Raw genomic sequence first — 19946 nt, forward strand, 5'->3', positions numbered from 1 at the left:
CACCTAACAGCAGGGTAAAATCTGGGGTGACATTGTTAAGATACAGTTACACTCATAGTTGTCAAACATAGGGAACCTCATTGATTAATGTGGTGAATGCAATATACTTTGGCTCTGCTTGTTTGTATAGACACCTAACAGCAGGGTAAAATCTGGGGTGACATTGTTAAAATACAGTTACACTCATAGTTGTCAAACATAGGGAACCTCATTGATTAATGTGGTGAATGCAATATACTTTGGCTCTGCTTGTTTGTATAGACACCTAACAGCAGGGTAAAATCTGGGGTGACATTGTTAAAATACAGTTACACTCATAGTTGTCAAACATAGGGAACCTCATTGATTAATGTGGTGAATGCAATATACTTTGGCTCTGCTTGTTTGTATAGACACCTAACAGCAGGGTAAAATCTGGGGTGACATTGTTAAAATACAGTTACACTCATAGTTGTCAAACATAGGGAACCTCATTGATTAATGTGGTGAATGCAATATACTTTGGCTCTGCTTGTTTGTATAGACACCTAACAGCAGGGTAAAATCTGGGGTGACGTTGTTAAAATACAGTTACACTCATAGTTGTCAAACATAGGGAACCTCATTGATTAATGTGGTGAATGCAATATACTTTGGCTCTGCTTGTTTGTATAAACACCTAACAGCAGGGTAAGAGCTGAGTACTGAGGCGCTAAAACATATGATTTATTCTTATTCAGTAAAACAAGAGAGCGACCACCAAGCTCGTAAACGTAAGTTCGACACTGAGAGAGAAAAAAGGGAAGAAGAGAGAAAGAAAAGAGAAGAAGAGCGGATGAGACGTAACGAAGAGAGGTACGTCCACTAGGAGGTGGTGTTGAGGTGTGTTAATATTGTTTCTATGTTAGGTTTGTTCCACCACCGGAGGAGCCAGAGGAAGAGTTCGACGACACGCTGGTTGTTATCGATAAATATCATTGTGACCTCAATATAAAGGTGGGTGTAATGTCATAATGGTGTGATGTCATAATAGTGTTTGTTACATGCGACACATGGGTTAATCAAGAATACAAATTTAGTGATTGTTAATATTGTTCCAGCTCCACAAAGGACGATTGACAGCCGTACCGTTAACATTGGAAGGTTTCGCTTACTTGTGGGCGGGTGTTCGTGCAACTTACGGGGTGACTACTGGGAAAATATGTTATGAATGCAAGGTAACTTAATGTTTATATTGCATTAGAATAAGTGCATGTATATGCAGCACTGTGGACTGCTGATGTTTTGGGAATATATTTGCTTTGCGTATATTATGTAATCGTGAAGCAAACCTGGCTAAAGTAACCATAGTGTTGTTGCTTCACAGCTGGCAGAAGAACATTCAGTTCGCCATCTTCCATCCTCGGAGGCCCATCCGCATCTTGTGAGGGTGGGGTGGTCGGTACCAAACACCCCTATGAACGTGGGCGAATCAAGGTTCTCATATGGGTTGTGTGGCACCGGGCGTGTCGTTACAAATCAAACATCGAAGGAATTCGGGGAGAAGTTTAAAGGAGGAGATGTTATTGGTTGTTACTTGGTGAGGAAGGGGTTGTATGTGTGTGAACCACAGCGGTACAAATTTTATAGATTAGAGGTACTGGGTTCAACGCTTGTCGCTGCTACCATTGTGGCTGTATGTGTCCTGGGTTCAACGCTCGTCGCTGCTACCATTATGAGCGTATGTGTCCTTGGGCGAAACACTTGACAACAATTGCTCCAACCCAGTAGTTATTAATAGGTTGTCCAATTTATCAGCCATACATAAAAAAATCACCTACAAAGTTAAGTGGGTTGTTATCCCGCCACCGGAGTATAACTAAGTTACATACAATGATGTATATCCAACCCCCCTATTATAACCCCACCCCAGGACTTATCCACGGACATGATGAACATCCACTACACGAAGAACGGGGTGTTGCTCGGTGAAGCGTTCACTGAGGAGAAATCAAGGTTGGGCGAGAATCCGTTGTTCCCGCATGTATCGTGCAAGAATACGACTATTGAGTTCAACTTTGGCGAGAAGGTGACTATGATATATATATATATGTGTGTAATAATGTGCGTGTGTGTGTGTTGCATCCCTGGTTCCATGCCAAGCATTAAAAACAACCAAACCATGTTTAATTTCAACTGAGATGCAATCATGGTTTGTAAATTATTTATTTAGTTTTTCTATATCATGCAACAATACATGGATGTGTCATCTTGTTTTTTAAACGCAAACCACGCGTTCTGTATTATTTTAATTAGCGACGCTTAATAACAAATCCTGAACATAACCTCGTTCTTCTTCCCAATGTGTCGGTTGACCTCATGTTTTATAAACATGTGATGTCTCCTATGTTTTGCCATCTCACCATAAGTAGCATGTTTAAATTTCCAATTAAAGACACCTAACAGCTGGGTGAAGCTGGTATAAGCTTGTGGGGTGCTATAACAAAGTGTGCATTTCAAAATTAACATAACATTAACCTCATCCACCCAGGAGGAACCATACTTCCCCCACCCTCAAGAATTGGAAGATTACGTTTTCATATCAAAGGTTGGGTTGGAGGATCGGGTTAGGGGAACCACCGGCCCCACAAAGAGGAAGGATTGTGAGGTAATGATGACATCATTGATGACATCATGTATGGTGTTGATGACATCATTGTATTACAGGTGTTAATGTTGTGCGGGTTACCAGGCTCGGGTAAAACATTTTACGCCAACCAACAACTTGTTGATAAACCAGAGATGGGGTTCAATATACTCGGGACGAAGTCGGTCGTTGATCGGATGAAGGTAGGTGGTGTTGTGATGTCATCAGTGTTGTTATGACATCATCAGTGTTAATATGACATCATCAGACAATAACATCAGCATGATGTACTAACTTTTTACTTTGTGACATCATTATTTCACATTATGACATCATCACTTTGCATTATGACATCACAGGTGACAGGAATCGAACAGAAATACACGACGGACATCTTGATGAGCCACGCTTCTAATTGTTTGAATCGGATGTTTCAAATGGCTGCACGCAAGAATAGGAACTATATACTTGACCAGGTAGGCACCATGATGTTGTATAGTTAATCCTTATGTTTTACAGGTGGCTTCTTACCGCACACAAAACACACAAACACACATTTTTATTAAAATAATTTTTCGCAATTTTTTTTTAACTTTATAAAATAAGAAGTTGTTGTTTTTCTTTTTATTTGAAATCTGCAACAAAAGGTTTAAATACAAATAATTTAAATGAAAATATTTTAAATAAAAGTTGCAAAAACTAAAAATATCTTCAAATGGTGGCCAACACTGGATGTGAAGCTCACGTCAGTATTGCTTGTTATTTCTATAAAGTTTAATAATATATTATTTCTATGTTGTGTTTTGGGTGGGGTTTGTTGTTATGACATCATAATTAGGTTGATTGTCAAATAATTCCTGACTCATTGTTAAATATGCTGTGTCGTATTGCCATTGTTTTCAAACAAAATCATTGACTATAGATTATGACAAAACCATGAAACGTTTTTTAACTTTTACCAACAATGATAAAAAATATTATTTCCATTATTGCGCAACAAACCTCAGCCCTAGTTATATTATTTCTATGTTTGTGAAACTGGAAAGGAACCACAGTGTACATGAGGTCTATGATGCTATGTTTGGGTTTCATGAAAAATGATTAGTCATCTATAAATTGCTGAGTAATTGTTTTATAAGATTTCTATCCCCTGCCCCGTTACAATGGCTGCTGTTCAGTTTATTTTAAAATTGTTGTTGTTGTTAATTTTATTTCACCAATGTTTCACCTGCTGACGACAAGTATCAATGAAATGTTGACGGAATAAAGTTAATGATTTTAGATCATGTATTATGTTATACCTGCAGGGATGCACATTACATAATTCGAATCTTATTACGGGATTCAGTATTCTGTTTTATGACGTCATCTCTGAATGTACTTCAACAGTTTTAGAAAACCATTAATTGTGGAAAAAATTCTTGTATTTGTGGTTGCTCCATGTTTCGGCTTGTTCGTTCGGCTTCATTAGCAGTTACTGATCAGGCGTTTTCGCACCATTGTTCTGCGGGGATTGGAGCTCTCTATTCCCGCAGAGAAAAACGGAATCTTTGATGTTATGCATAACGTATGGTGCGAAAAATTCGGCAACCGATCATTACTAAGCAAAAATTACCCAATCAGACAATTTTTGATCATTTTATAGCTGATGATCAAACAAGGCTACTATTGAAGGGCCAATAGGCTGAATTTATGTGGGAAAATTATTTTTCCCTATAAATAAAAAAAATTCGAAATTGTAGATCCGAAATAAAATATTCTCGAATATCCTAGAATACTGTAATGTGCATCCCTATGTGCCTGGTATCAACTGTAACAAATTGTTTTGTGTTTATTTGTTTGTAACTACCACACAAAAACACACACACACCTACAACAACTGTACATACTTACAACAAACACACAGAACAACAAACACACAATACAACACAAAGATAACACGTTACTTACAGGAAGGTAAGTCTAATTATACCGGGTTGTCTATAAAAACACTTTGTTGGCTCTTCCGTAATTTCATGTCTTTTGCCCAAAACCAACATAGACAAATGTATTTGCGTCGGCTCAACGACGTAAGTTACGTTCATTCGAGGGTTTTCATCGAAGAGCTATTGTAATTGTTCCAAGTGAGGAAGAATTTAAAAGCAGATTGGATAAACGCACTAAGGATGAGGGCAAAGAGATACCCGATATTGCAATATTTGAGATGAAAGGTATTATTGTAGCCCAATCCTACATCGCCCACGGGTTATTATTATTATAAACCAACAAAACGCGAAACTTTTACGAAAGTTTAACGTTTTGTGGCAGTAGTGTTGCGCAACGATTCGAAAACATTTAAATTTTGCAACACTGCTGCGCTTTGCGTTGTGTTCGTGTTGTTAATATTATATCTATGTTGTAGCAAACTTCAGCCTACCAGAGGAGGGGCCGGATGGTTTTGAGGAAGTAGTTTTCCCCGAGCTTGGGAAAGATGAAGCGGTAAAATTGATCGATAAATATCGTGAAGATGCAAGGAAGAAGGGACCTCCTCCTGAAAAGAGGTTCCGTGGAAAAGGAGGTCGGTGGGGGGGAGGTTGTTCTATGGTTGTTATTGTTATTATTATTACATTAATAATATGTACAAAAGTAGGTAGGGGCTTAATATGGGGTGTATGGTTGATATATTGAGATGAATCATGTTGTTAATGTTATTAAATGGTGCAAATATTAAGTAGGGGGTTTGTAAGTATGGGGCTGGTGTTTTAATTAGTGATGTAAACACCCCCTGTGTGGTTCAGGAGGTTTGGGTTGTTCCATGTTCATTCCTGGTGTTGTAACCATCATGGGGTGTTGACAGCAGTTCTGACTTAATTCCTTGGCATAAATAATATAGTTTGCCGTAATTCTTCAATGTCAGTGTGCTTATATATGGGTGAGGTCATGGCATTTAGGCTGCCTGGGATCCTAGAGTATTATTCAGGTTTGGCTCATTACCCCAACAGCCATTTACTCAAGCACTTCATTCCTGCCACAACATAACCAACAAACCCACCAAAATATCAAATAACACATGAGTAAAACAGATTCAAAATATATTCAGGGCAATATTTACTTTGTTGAAGCATAATTGTACAATAAGCTGATCATCCCATTATTATTACTCCATCTATTTCTTGTTTAACCTCAGGTTGTTTGCATGCTTTTGCACTGAATATTCATAGTAGGTGGGTGGGTACGGGTGTGTCTAACTAGATGACAATGATGTCAGAATAACCTGATGATGTCATAATACTTATTATTACAGGGTTCGATGGTCGAGGTCGTGGGGGTTGGGGGGAACCCCGGGGTATGATGCGAGCCCCGTTCCGTGGGGGTATGAACCGAGGGTTCGGGGGTGGTGGATTTAACCGGGGCTTTGGTGGGGGCGGGGGTCGAGGGGGCTTCAACAGGAATTCCGGGGGTGAGTTGGTTGCTGGTGTAGTTTGGCTGTATTTTGATGTTGTGGCAAAGTTGTCGCATTTTCAACCAGAAGTTGCAGGTTCAAGGCTCGACGCTGCTACCATTATGAACGTATGTGTCCTTGGGCAAGACACTTAACGACAATTGCTCCAACCCAGTGGTCACTGATGGGTTGTCTAAATTGTCAGCCATACGTAAAAACAATTACCTACAAAGTTACATACATGGTAACCTGTAACCGGACACGAGGTGTATGAAACAGAACACCCGTGTTATAACGACTGTCGTTTCCCCGCCAAGTAGGGATAAATAAGTTACATTAATTCATTATTAAATATAAACCAGTTGATCTATTGAAATATTAGGCACGTTTAATAGACTTTTTATTGTTCCCCCATTGATTTAATGAAGGATTATTTATATTGAAATAAATATTCATGCTTCGTTCAGGTTTTAACGACCGGCGAAATTTTGGTGGCAACACTGGTTGGAATAATGGAGGTGCGCAACACTGACATAAAAATAATTTATCATCCAATATTTATTTCTACATTTTGTTAACAAAGTTTTTCGAAAAATTAGTAGTGACATCTAACCGCCATCTTTGTTCCCAGGTGGAAACTGGCATGGGAACCGTGGGCGTCGGGACCATGGGGGTAACAGAGGGGGATACGGAGGGAATCGTAACCAAGGGTTCAGGAACAACATGGGTGGGGGGTAAGTGGTTGAGTGTGGGCTTCCTGTATATTGAAACAGGGATGATGTTATGAGTTTTAACACCTTGGTTTTAAGCCTAAAGCAGATTTTACCCTGCTGTTAGGTATCTATACAAACAAGCAGAGCCAAAGTATATTGCATTCACCACATTAATCAACGAGGTTCCCTATGTTTGACAACTATGAGTGTAACTGTATTTTAACAACGTCACCCCAGATTTTACCCTGCTGTTAGGTGTCTATACAAACAAGCAGAGCCAAAGTATATTGCATTCACCACATTAATCAATGAGGTTCCCTATGTTTGACAACTATGAGTGTAACTGTATTTTAACAATGTCACCCCAGATTTTACCCTGCTGTTAGGTGTCTATACAAACAAGCAGAGCCAAAGTATATTGCATTCACCACATTAATCAATGAGGTTCCCTATGTTTGACAACTATGAGTGTAACCTTAAAGCAAAAATCGGCCACTATTTGATTTAGATGGGTCGCCTGCTACAATGTTTCATGACGTTGTATGTTTTCATTACGGGGAGAACTAGTTTCGAAGATTGGGACGTCAAAGCTTGGCTAATGTTTGAGATTAATATTTGGGCGACATCTTCTAAGGTTTAGAACTCCTGGTTTATGGGGTTGGGGAAGCTGTGGTTGCACGTTGTTAATATGATTTCTATTCCCCAGAAATCGTGGCGGAAACAATCGATCTTTTCAAAACAACAACAACAGAAACTCTGGATTCAACAGAAACAATCAACGTCAACAACAGAACCCACAACAACAAAACCCACAACAGAATCAACAACAGAATCAACAACAACAACAACAACAGCAGAGACAGCAGGTAACTTCATTGAATTCCATGATTCTGGTCTAAAAACATTTAACAAACAAAAATCAAGCCCAACAAACGGTTTGTTATAAGAGATATGATTTTGTCGGTCTCTTATGTAGAGGTAATGGGTTCAAGGCTCGTCGCTGCCACCCTTGTGGGTGTATGTGTTCTTGAGCAAGACACTTAACAACAATTGCTCCAACCCAGTTGTTACTAATAGGTTGTACAAATTATCAGCCACAAAGTTACATACGTGGTAACTCGTGAGCTGGCACGAGGTTTATGAAACAGAACATCCGTGTTATAACGACTGCTGTTGCCATACAAGGATAAATAAGTTACATACATGGTAACTCGTAAGCGGGCACGAGATAAATAAAACAGAACACCCATGTTATAACGACCGTTGTTGCCCCGGTAGGATAAATAAGTTAGTCCATATTGTCAGCTTTAACCTTCTGTAAGTTCACACAACTTGTCCTCCCAGGCCAACCACCCGTACAACTATCAACAACAAGCCTACCAGCAACAAACCGCTCAAATCGCTGCTCAGAATGTAAATAACCCGCAACAACAGCAGCAACAACAACAACAACAGAACCCGCAGCAGCAACAGCAGAATTACCAACAATCATATAACGCACAAGGCCAGGTAAGGATAGTTAAAGATAGAAACACCGAGTGTATAAATCATCAAAAGTATTCACTTTGGTAATGGGTTTAAACGAACTTTTTTTGTGTGTTTTTTTCTTTTGTGGGAAAAATAGTTTCTAGTTATCTTGTCGAACTTTTTTTGGAAAAATTTATAAAATTACCCCGCTTCTAATCCCATTTTGATTTTTTGATATATGGATAACAAACAACCCATGTATTTTACACTTTCCTATTTTTAAATTTATTTTTAAGTCGAAATTACCCTTCAAATTACTGAAAAACATGCCTTTCCCCATATCTATATCTACGGTGTTAGTTTAGACATAAATTGGCCTTTAATTTGTCTTTTACGTAACGATGGGGTCATATTTTCTATACCATTGACACCCAACCCCTAACACCAACATAACAGCAGGATTACAGTCAACAATGGGCGCAATATTATCAACAACAAGCAGCAGCTCAACAACAAGCAGCGGTTCAGCAATACCAGAACTACTACGCGAGCTACCAGCAAGCTTANCGGGGGGAAACAACAACAACAACAATAAAGAACTAACTGTTGGTTTAAACTTTCCCGATTATTCGGAATAATTAGTTTTTTAATATTTTACAGAGAATTGTGTAAGACTGCCGCCAATCAATTTTGTAAATAAATTCCCAAGTTTGATTTTGTTGTATACCTCATGCTCGCTGTCGGCATTTCATTATAGCAACCATGACCCTGAAGCGATTTATCTTTATTAGTTGGTTGTGACGTAACAATGCAAGGTTCAACACGCGATAAATGGTTTAATGACGTAATAATTAACACTTAGGACTCAGCGATTAAAATATTTGTAATGGAACTTATTTATCTCTTCGAATACGAAAGCGAAGAGCAGGTTAATTATAAGGAAATTAACAGCAAAACGACAATCGTTAAAGACCTTGTGGGTAAAAACTACTTTCATAAAAATGTCAAATAAAAGCGTGGATGCTAAACCCAACATACAATATAAATTGTTAAAAAATAATCAAAACAAATTACTCGGCAATTGGAAGAAAATGTTGCACAAGACTTAACAATAACACCATTATGACGAGGTCGACTTCTTTCCCGATCCCCATCGTGACCTAAAGAACCTCATCGCCCGCCAGCCCCCCATAAGCGCCACCCCACCCAATAAAGATGTTGACACAAGTGTTTCGCGTCCAAGCCGCAGAAACAACGGGTGTGACGTCATGAAGTCGTCCATTATCGTCCCCCCCACATTTTTCCGGGGGAAGGGGGTTTCAGGTTGCTGGACCCCCAGGAACCCACACAACGGACCCCACCCATCTTTTACATTGAACTTCAAGAGTTTATCGGATGGTGCGTTCTGTTGATGATGTCATAGTTATAGCTTATTGTTGATGAGACATAAATTCATTTATCTCTTGAAATCAATAGCAGAGATTTCATAATTTAAACAACGCAGAGAAGGCAATTAGCAGTAAAACAACAGTCATTGAAACACTATGGGTAAAGGTGTGGGGAAGATAGTCAGCTAAAAAGTGTGGCTGTTGCACCAACCTCACTGTTACATCATAGTCACCTGTATGACATCAGCATTATGCTCCCTGTACCTCTTCTTACATAACGTTGGGTTAAGTTTGAAACTTCTATGGAACACCAACGGTATGAAGCTTCGTCGCATCCCGTACACTGTTTGACCTGTAAGTACAACAACTATGTTAGTACCAAATAATGTCATCTATTCAGTGCCCCCATCTTCTGAATAAATGTTTGTTTAGAAAGATTTTCAAATATTGATTTTTTTAAAGTACATTGACCGGACTTCACTCTTTATTTGGTAAGGGTTGTTGTGATGTCATATACATATTATTTTAACATCCTATAAATTTTTTTGATGACATAAATGTTATTGTGATGTCACATATAAACAGTTGTTATTACATAGAGATCCCCAACCAAGAGCCCATCAGCCCTTTTCAAGGGGACAAAGTACAAATTTAAAAAGTACTTGTTTTTAAATTTATCATCTCCAAGTAATACTAATTAAGGTGTCATCTTGTTTATGTTGTGTTTATATCATTGTATTGTTCTAACTAAAGTTTTTTAATTAAAACACATTTCTTATTTTTTTCAAAAGGTTGAAAAATAGTGGGCCATGGATTAAAGGGGATGCATATAGGTTGAAAACCCGCCATCAACAATACCACACCTACATCACTTGAATATTGATTAAACTTGTAGCCCGTTGGTGTTATTGAAGACGCAAGCTTGAACACAAAGTTGTTTTTCATAACTTGCGTGATCTGGTTTTGCCAACTATTGAACCAAACGTCTTCGTTGTCACGAACGGTAAGGATAATCTATTGGGGTGAATAAATGAATGAATGTAATTTACTTTATCCTCGCGTGGCCGGAAAACGACAGTCGTTATCACACGGGTTTAACACCTCGTGCAAGCTTACGAGTTAATGTATGTTACTTTGTGGGTGATATTTTTTGTTGGATTTTTTTTGTATTTTTTATGTATGGCTGATAATTTGGACAACCCATTAGTGACCACTGGGTTGGAGCAATTGCCGCTAAGTGTCTTTCCCAAAGACACATACATCCACAATGGTAGCAGCGACGAGCCCTAAACCCATTACCTCAAACTTTGGGTGGCTGTTGTTTTGGGGGGGTATGATGCCACATATAGAACTGTGGGGTAAGACGGGACACCTTCAGCACATAATATCCAAATATCCTGTTCGTGTTATTAACAACGGTATATAGATTTTATAATTCTTTGAAAGTAGAATGAAAAGGTGTCCCATCCACCCCCACCCTACTATATAGTATTTATATACACATACAAAACAGCGAGCATGATGTGCGCCCACCTTCGCTTCAGGAAACTCTTCATGGATTTCCCGCCAAAAATAAAAGGCGGGCGCGTCGACGACGGCGTCTACGTCATCATACATCCGGTGGAAATCCCCTTTCTCCGCGCCCTCATTCAACACTTTACGCCACAACTCCCCGTTGTATTGAAAGTGCTCGGGGTAATCGTGGACGGTGAACCCGAGCTCTGTCAGTGCTGCTCGCATCGACTTCGTCCCAGTTTTCGAGAATCCGGCGACAATTACTTTCATAATCACCTTTATTGCGTCACTAGCCTAACTATTGTTCCCCGCTGTATAAATAACAATTATTTAAATTTTAGTTTAACAATTGAATCTGTTTCGTCATGAAACGTAATAATAACGTCATACTATAAAATACAAATTGGATATATAGTAGGGTGGGGGTAGATGGGACACTTTTAGCACATGATTCCCAAATAAGATCGTGTTTTAAACAATTAACAACGGTCTGTGGAAGTTGTAAGGATACGAATTCATAATTCTTTGAATGTTCTTTGTTTACTACCAAATGGAAAGAGAAAACAAAATGAAAAGATGTCCCGTCTTCCCCTAACCTACTATATAAGCTGTGAGTTTTGCAGCCACGCGTTTGTCTGTCACTTTTCCTCAAGTAGTTTTTACCCGTAGCGTGTTTTAACGACTGTTGTTTTGTTGCTCATTCTCTTCGTTGTTCTAATTAACTTCAACTCACTGTGAGTTTATTGTATGCTCGGTTAAGTAGCCACGGTTTTATTTGTCACTTTTGCTGCTAATATACACCTCTATTTATTGTTGGAAACAATTTGATCTTTGCTATTTTATTAAAACGTTACACCGCTGGCCCACATTTGTGCCATAATTAGCAAACTATGTGGTTACATACTCCGTGTTTGCATGGGTCAGGTTAATGTTTAACTTTAGGTGGAAACTGGATAAAGTCATTTGTATCCTCGGGCCTCCAACATAGAGGTTACCGGTTCAAGGCTCGATGCTGCTACCGTTGTGGTACACGTGTTATTGACGCGACACCTGATGGCGGTGTTAACAATATTGAATGGTTGGCCTCGGTGTAAAAGATTAAAATACTACCCTCTTACGGAATGTTTTCCGGCAGATTGTACCCGCTTGCGGCACTGTTTTATTTGGTATTATTATGAACCATGTTAAATAAATTTTATTTTGAAAATCAAAGTGATATATATTTAAATGGTAATTAGATTAAGATCCGAGTACCAGTGGGTCAATAAAACATGTTTTAAAACTAGTTTAAACGGGGACAAAATATTTTTTGTGTTGAACGATATTTTTTGTAGGTCAGATTTTCATTACGTTTTTAAATAAGTTTTGCGTTAAAAATATTGCATTGCAAAGTAAATTTATGCAGAAAAATACTTTTAATTGTAATATTCGCCAAAGTGGTGTCATTGGCGACATGGGTGTGAATTGATATTTTTAATTTTGCAACACTGTTTCCGAAAAAGGATAAAATGACGAATTCTTAGAAAAGAGTTTTTTATTGAATTGTTTTTATTTTGTATTTTATTTTTATTGACAATGTTTACTAGTTTTAGATGATATACTTTCACAGGTATGAGTACAGGTAGTATTTATAAGGAACTTAGTTGTTCTAAAGAAAGTTAAATTGAAATTAGGAAAGTTGTGCGAACAGGAACAAAATGAATGAAGTTTTTCTTGTTGTTTCGAATTTAAATTTCACGACCTAATTAGGCAGATAAATTAAAAATGTAAATAATATTTACATTTATCGAACGAATACAACGAGACACTACCACATAATGTATATTATTTCAGCAAATACAAGTTGAATACAACTATTGTTTTATGTTTATAAACTTTGTAAAGAATTATCAGTAAACAGAATGTTGGTTGATGAATTGAATGATTCGTTTGTTTAAATATGTTCACCCACATAAGTGTAACCACATATTTGTTAAGCAGTAATTAATTATATTTGAATATAAAACACAAGTTTAATATAAAAGTTAGTTTAATATTTATAAAGAACAAACTTATAATCAAACTAATCTTATAATCTTCGATATAATCCTAGAATTGAATCATAGAAATGTAACAATGGGTGATTATGATGTAATACAGGAAGTAATTCATGTTAATAATTTTCTTGATTGTTTCTCGATTCATTTAATTCTAAAACGAAAGATTTTTAAACTAAACAAGGTTTAAGTTAGTTTGTTCGCTGAAATATTTAATTTTATGTTTTTTAATGATTTGTTTTAAAGTCTAGGATTTTGTTTCATAGAAATCATGTATATATGTTAAATAATGGAAGTTCAGAAAGGGAGCATCAACGACAGGTGCGTATGTATGTTGTTTTTATGGTTACTCTGTGTCCACAGTCGAGTTACTGAAGCTATTGCAGTGTGTGGATAAGTAGACATGACTTTTGGTTGGTTTGGTCATTTATATCCTCGTGGGCGGGAACTTGAGTGACTTATCCATGGTTGCCACTCCCATGCCCACAGTCGAGTTACTGATGCTATTGCAGTGTGTGGATAAGCAGACATGACTTTTGGTTGGTTTGGTCATTTATATCCTCGTGGGTGGGAACTTGTTGAGTGACTTATCCATGGTTGCCACTCCCATGCCCACAGTCGAGTTGCTGAAGCTATTGCAGTGTGTGGATAAGCAGGCATGACTTTTGGTTGGTTTGGTCATTTATATCCTTGTGGGTGGGAACTTGAGTGTTTTCATGGTTGCCACTCCTGTGTCCACAGTCGAGTTGCTGAAGCTATTGCGGTGTGTGGATAAGTAGACATGACTTTTGGTTGGTTTGGTCATTTATATCCTCATGGGCGGGAACTTGAGTGACTTATCCATGGTTGCCACTCCCATGCCCACAGTCGAGTTACTGATGCTATTGCAGTGTGTGGATAAGTAGACATGACTTTTGGTTGGTTTGGTCATTTATATCCTCATGGGTGGGAACTTGTTGAGTGACTTATCCATGGTCGCCACTCCCATGTCCACAGTCGAGTTGCTGAGCTATTGCAGTGTGTGGATAAGCAGGCATGACTTTTGGTTTGTTTGGTCATTTATATCCTTGTGGGTGGGAACTTGAGTGACTTATCCATGGTCGCCACTCCCATGCCCACAGTCGAGTTGCTGACTTCCCTTTAATTGCATTTAAATAGCCAGAGTTGGCCCAATATCCAAACATTGTATATGCACATTCTATTCTACATGGGTAAGGTCCTACAGTGAGGCACGCCATGGGACCTGGCGTTTAAGCCAGAGTTGGCCCATTACCCCAACATTGTATATGCACATTCTATTCTATATGGGTGAGGTCCCACAGTGAAGCATGTTATGGGGCCTGGGATTTAGACCAGAGTTGGCCCATTACCCCAACATTGTATATGCACATTCTATTCTATATGGGTGAGGTCCTACAGTGAGGCATGCCATGGGACCTGGGATTTAGACCAGAGTTGGCCCATTACCCCAACATTGTATATGCACATTCTATTCTATATGGGTGAGGTCCTACAGTGAGGCACGCCATGGGACCTGGGATTTAGACCAGAGTTGGCCCATTACCCCAACATTGTATATGCACATTCTATTCTATATGGGTGAGGTCCTACAGTGAGGCACGCCATGGGACCTGGGATTTAGACCAGAGTTGGCCCATTACCCCAACATTGTATATGCACATTCTATTCTATATGGGTGAGGTCCCACAGTGAAGCATGTTATGGGACCTGGGATTTAGACCAGAGTTGGCCCATTACCCCAACATTGTATATGCACATTCTATTCTATATGGGTGAGGTCCTACAGTGAGGCATGCCATGGGGCCTGGGATTTAGACCAGAGTTGGCCCATTACCCCAACATTGTATATGCACATTCTATTCTATATGGGTGAGGTCCTACAGTGAGGCATGCCATGGGACCTGGGATTTAGACCAGGGTTGGCCCATTACCCCAACATTGTATATGCACATTCTATTCTATATGGGTGAGGTCCTACAGTGAGGCATGCCATGGGACCTGGGATTTAGACCAGAGTTGGTCCATTACCCCAACATTGTATACGCACATTCTATTCTATATGGGTGAGGTCCTACAGTGAGGCATGTCATGGGACCTGGGATTTAGACCAGGGTTGGCCCTTTACCCCAACATTGTATATGCACATTCTATTCTATATGGGTGAGGTCCTACAGTGAGGCATGTCATGGGACCTGGGATTTAGACCAGAGTTGGTCCATTACCCCAACATTGTATACGCACATTCTATTCTATATGGGTGAAGTCCTACAGTGAGGCACGTCGTAGGTCGTAGGACCTGGAATTTGGTCCGTTACCCTAACAATTAAAAAAATGATAATATTATTTAATATTTATGTCTTAAATTTTGGGCCTGTTGCTCTGCCTAATCATAATTTTTTTGATATTTGATCAGTCATGATTTATTTGCTTAGTCATGATTTATTTGCTTAGTCATGATTTATTTGACGAGTCATCTTTTACAGACTTGGTGCATCGAGGAAGGAACGGAAGGAACATCATCGGGAACAAAGGTGATTGTGTTGTAATAATGGATGGGGGGTATCTTGTATATATTTAGTATATGTTGCTTGGAATTTCATTTCCACTAAATTTGATACATACAAGCAGAGCCAAAGTATATTGCATTCACCATATTATTCAATGAGGTTCCCTATGTTTGACAACTATGAGTGTAACTGCATTTTAACAATGTCACCCCAGATTTTACCCTGCTGTTAGGTGTCTATACAAACAAGCAGAGCCAAAGTATATTGCATTCACCACATTAATCAATGAGGTTCCCTATGTTTGACAACTATGAGTGTAACTAAACTATACATTACAACAATGTCACCCTAGATTTTGTGCAAAATTACAAACGTGACATCCTTTAAGTGATGCATGCGTATCATCTATTACTAACACAATGACATCACCAACTTAATAAACATCTTTTTCAGGTTGAGCAAAGCAATTATAGGAGGTCCGATTCAACTCAAAGAAAAATCTTCGGAATCTCATGACACAAATGATGTTACAGGTTCGTAATAATCTTCATTGTGTTGTATTATGACATCATTATGAGCTATTGTGTTAACTGTGGTTAGGTAAAAGTTTTAAAAGCTGCTGCAAAAAATATTTATTTGTAATGATCGGAACAGTTGTCTAAGTGCTTTCCTCTGCACCGGAGGATACCAGTTCAAGGCTTGTCGCTGCTACCATTGTGGGAGAATGCGCGATTCACAAATTGTCAGTGCATAAACAGAACTAGTGAAAATGTATAAATTTTATGAATTTAATTCTAATAATCAAGCGACAAACTAAGTATTTTCCGGAACAATTTTGATTGATATTTATGTCCACTAGGTGGCCCTAGTTTGGTGATGAAGTGCGTGATCGTACAGCGTGACGAGCGGGGTTACGGGTTGACGGTTAGTGGTGACAACCCCGTGTATGTGCAGTCGGTGAAAGAAGGTGGGTTGGGGGTTACCGGGGGTCATTTTGTGGGGGTTGGGTTGGGAGGTTGCGGGGCAGAGTCCAAAGTTTGTAGAATCCTGGGATGTGTTGAGGAAACATTTGGGGGGGTTGGGTTTAGTAGGGGGACCCACAATGTGTCGAAGTTTGTAGGTAGATGGGGTGGGTGTTGCACAAGGTTTAGGTTGGGGTACAGGTTGAGTTGGCGTGGGTGTATGTTGGGTGGGGTAAAATTGGTGGGGAGGGCGAACTTAGTAGGCTGGTGGGTTAAAACTGTGGGATTATGATATGGGGGGTAAGGTGGTACGGATTTGATGGGGTGAAGTTGGGACTTGGGGTGAAGTTTATGACCACTATATATGGGTGTTCAATGTCGGTTAAAATGCAACCCACTATATATATGCATGGTGTGTTTGCATTACATTCACACACACATTATAACTCATGTTAGAAAGTCATTGGTTTTATTGCTGTAAGTTTAATTATCATGGTTGGTTTATGAGGTGAAGTTTGTTGCAGATGGTGCGGCGCATAAAGCTGGTGTGGTGCAAGGTGATCGGATTATTAAGGTTTGTGTTAAAGTAGAATAAATTATAATACATAATTTGTTATAAAGCATAGTAGGGTGGGGAAGACGGGACACTTTATCCTTATTTTCTTTCCCGATTTTGTAGAAAACCAAGAACATTCAACGAATTATAAAACCATATCCTCACGACTATCATGGGCCGTTGTTAATTGTTTAAAACCTGAGCAGGTTGTTTATATGTTGTTTGCTTCCCATCTCCCCACCCCACCATATATTAAAATATAATACCCATTCAGCTTTAAACCAGGAATGCACAAGATACTTCTAAATAATGTTTTCAATACCATACATATCACAAGCAGACTTTGTGGAGAAAAACAAAAGTTTCCATATTTTAAACCAGGCTTCAAAAAAGTCAGCACAACATCTTAAAAATTCGTCCCTGTTTTAACTAACCCCATGTTTAACCTGTTGATAAAAGATTGGATATCTGGGGCGTTTGTTGGAATATTTATGAGGGGTTTATATGATTTCTATGGTTATACACAATTGCCCTTATATGGAGATAAAGACAAATAAATAACTTAACAATGTTTCTCTATTCTATCGTTTTGTGGATGAGGTCCCACAATGAGGCACGCCATTGCCCATTCCCCCAACACCCAGTTAATTTATTTGTATTGATTATCACTTTTTAGTGTTCCTACATTGCCTATATTTTTTTGTGCTTATCATTTTTTGTTTCTACATTTTTTTGTTTAGTTATTCAAAAATTATTGTTAAGAATAACATACAACACTGTAAAAACAGATGTTTTATTACCACTAGATACTGGTTAATGAGGTTTTTAGGTTTAATATACGATACCCAGTAAATATTTGTTTATTATGACATCACAAACCAATAATTGTAGAAAGAAAGATTTTTAACCGATTGTTGAAACACAAATATTTTGATTGTTTTTAGGTAATTTGTAAATAATAAATATAAACCAACTGTGGCCTAAACCCCAGGTCCCATGGCGTGCCTCACTGTAGGACCTCACCCTTATAGAATAGAATGTGCATGTACAATGTTGGGGTAATGGGCCAACTTTGACTTAAATCCCAAGTCCCATGGCGTGCCTCACTGTAGGACCTCACCCTTATAGAATAGAATGTGCATGTACAATGTTGGGGTAATGGGCCAACTTTGCTCTAAACCCCAGGTCCCATGCCGTGCCTCACTGTAGGACCTCACCTTTATAGAATAGAATGTGCATATATAATGTTGGGGTAATGGGCCAATTCTGGTCTAAATCCCAGGTTCCATGGCATGCCTCACTGTAGGACCTCACCCATATGAAATTCAAAGATTAATCTAAATCCTAATCACAGGTGAATGGGTCAAAGGTTACGGAATGCAACCATGTTGAAGTGGTCAAGTTGATTAAAGGTAAACTTATATTTCATGTTTTACATTCCACACATATTTACCCCTAACACCCCACTAACCCCATATACCCCACAGCGGATAGTTACGTTGCACTCACCCTTCTTGGAGCCCCAGTCACCCACAATAATAATCTCGCATCAGGGGATTCACCCATCCATACTGAGGTTCAAGCCAAACCTAAACAGGTGAGTTTGGTGTATTGATGACATCATAATGACACTTGCATGTGTGTAACTTATTCATCCTGGCATGGCGGGGCAACGACAGTTGTTATAACACGGGTGTTCTGTTTCATACATCTCGTGCACGCTTACGAGTTACCATGTATGTAACTTATTTATCCTCGCATGGTGGGGAAACGACAGTTGTTATAACACAGGTGTTCTGTTTCATATACCTCGTGCCCGCTTACGAGTTACCACATATGTAACTTTGTGGGTGTGATTTTTATGTGTGGCTGACAATTTGGACAACCCATTAGTGACCACTGGGTTGTAGCAATTGTGGTCAAGTGTCTTGCCCAAGGACACATACGCCCACAATGGTAGCAGCAACGAGCCTCGAACAATACCCTCTAGATTGAGCGCACACCAACCGCCCATTATTGGATGATAATGGCACCTGTTTTACAGTCGACGGGGAAAACTACGTTTTATGACGAGAAAGTTGAAACGATTAAGAAGATGTTGTTGCAGGAGACGGCAGAAGTTGAGGTTTGTATGGACACTTATGTTTGTATGGACACTTATGTTTGTATGGACACTTATGTTTGTATGGACACTTATGTTTGTATGGACACTTATGTTTGTATGGACACTTATGTTTGTATGGACACTTATGTTTGTATGGACACTTATGTTTGTATGGACACTTATGTTTGTATGGACACTTATGTTTGTACTCCCATTGTTCATCACACAATACATAGTAACATACAGAGAATAAAGGAGGAATACGCAAAGAATCCGATCCATAAACTACTTTTGGACCTTGGTACGGCACAGAAGCTCAAACAAGACCTCGAGAAGCAACTTTGGAAGGTAAATATTTCAACCTGGTGATGGGGCCAGAGAGCTGTTGTTGTCTAAATCCTGGGTTCGAACCCAGGCCATGGTTGGAGAACCAGAGATCCTGGGTCCGAACCCAGGCCATGGTTGGAGAACTAGAGATTCTGGGTTCGAACCCAGGCCATGGTTGGAGAACTAGAGATTCTGGGTCCGAACCCAGGCCATGGTTGGAGAACTAGAGATTCTGGGTCCGAACCCAGGCCATGGTTGGAGAACCAGGGATCCTGGATTCGAACCCAAGGCCATGGTTGGAGAACCAGGGATTCTGGGTCCGAA

The 19946-nt window shown here is 39.1% G+C and overlaps 2 protein-coding genes and 1 long non-coding RNA gene across 5 annotated transcripts in view; 2 read left to right on the plus strand and 1 right to left on the minus strand.

Annotated features, from left to right (window-relative positions):
- Positions 1 to 719: 719 nt before the first annotated feature.
- Positions 720 to 8920, plus strand: LOC100175752 (heterogeneous nuclear ribonucleoprotein U-like protein 1; the record flags this gene model as incomplete). Of its 3 annotated transcripts, none has more annotated exon segments than XM_018816122.1 (16): positions 720 to 834; positions 888 to 975; positions 1080 to 1196; positions 1346 to 1558; positions 1892 to 2047; positions 2510 to 2626; positions 2686 to 2808; positions 2965 to 3081; positions 4647 to 4815; positions 5007 to 5162; positions 5889 to 6044; positions 6494 to 6544; positions 6658 to 6760; positions 7446 to 7605; positions 8084 to 8248; positions 8663 to 8920. In XM_018816122.1, coding segments are annotated over 16 exon segments (2153 nt in total), but the record flags the coding sequence as incomplete, so codon positions are not given.
- Positions 8921 to 9326: 406 nt separating this feature from the next.
- Positions 9327 to 11548, minus strand: LOC108950425. The gene is made up of 4 exons (XM_026839035.1): positions 11128 to 11548; positions 10458 to 10608; positions 9828 to 9946; positions 9327 to 9611 (listed from the first exon to the last, which is right to left on the minus strand). Exons 1-4 carry the CDS (start codon positions 11377 to 11379, stop codon positions 9327 to 9329), a joined length of 807 nt encoding a protein of 268 aa, XP_026694836.1. The 5' UTR covers positions 11380 to 11548.
- A 1818-nt stretch (positions 11549 to 13366) lies between these two features.
- The window catches only part of LOC101243298, a 17990-nt gene continuing 11410 nt past the window's right edge, over positions 13367 to 19946 (plus strand). Inside the window, exons 1-5 of the long non-coding RNA XR_003396931.1 lie at positions 13367 to 13466; positions 15650 to 15697; positions 16127 to 16206; positions 16533 to 16640; positions 17160 to 17209. This is a non-coding gene — a long non-coding RNA (rho guanine nucleotide exchange factor 12). The remainder of the gene's footprint in view (positions 13467 to 15649; positions 15698 to 16126; positions 16207 to 16532; positions 16641 to 17159; positions 17210 to 19946) is intronic.

This window comes from Ciona intestinalis, unplaced genomic scaffold (genome assembly GCF_000224145.3).
Source record: "Ciona intestinalis unplaced genomic scaffold, KH HT000142.2, whole genome shotgun sequence".
In the NCBI taxonomy this organism is placed as follows: Eukaryota; Metazoa; Chordata; class Ascidiacea; order Phlebobranchia; family Cionidae; genus Ciona; species Ciona intestinalis.

Bases quoted from the DNA above. Each gene is read 5' to 3' on its own strand.
- LOC108950425 (XM_026839035.1), bottom strand. From the start codon at position 11,379: ATGAAAGTAATTGTCGCCGGATTCTCGAAAACTGGGACGAAGTCGATG. The intron at 10,609-11,127 runs GTGGGCGCACAT...TCACCCCAATAG, and splicing joins AAGAGTTTCCTGAAGCGAAG to ATTATCCTTACCGTTCGTGA. The intron at 9,947-10,457 runs GTGTGGTATTGT...TTGTACTTACAG, and splicing joins TCAATATTCAAGTGATGTAG to GTCAAACAGTGTACGGGATG.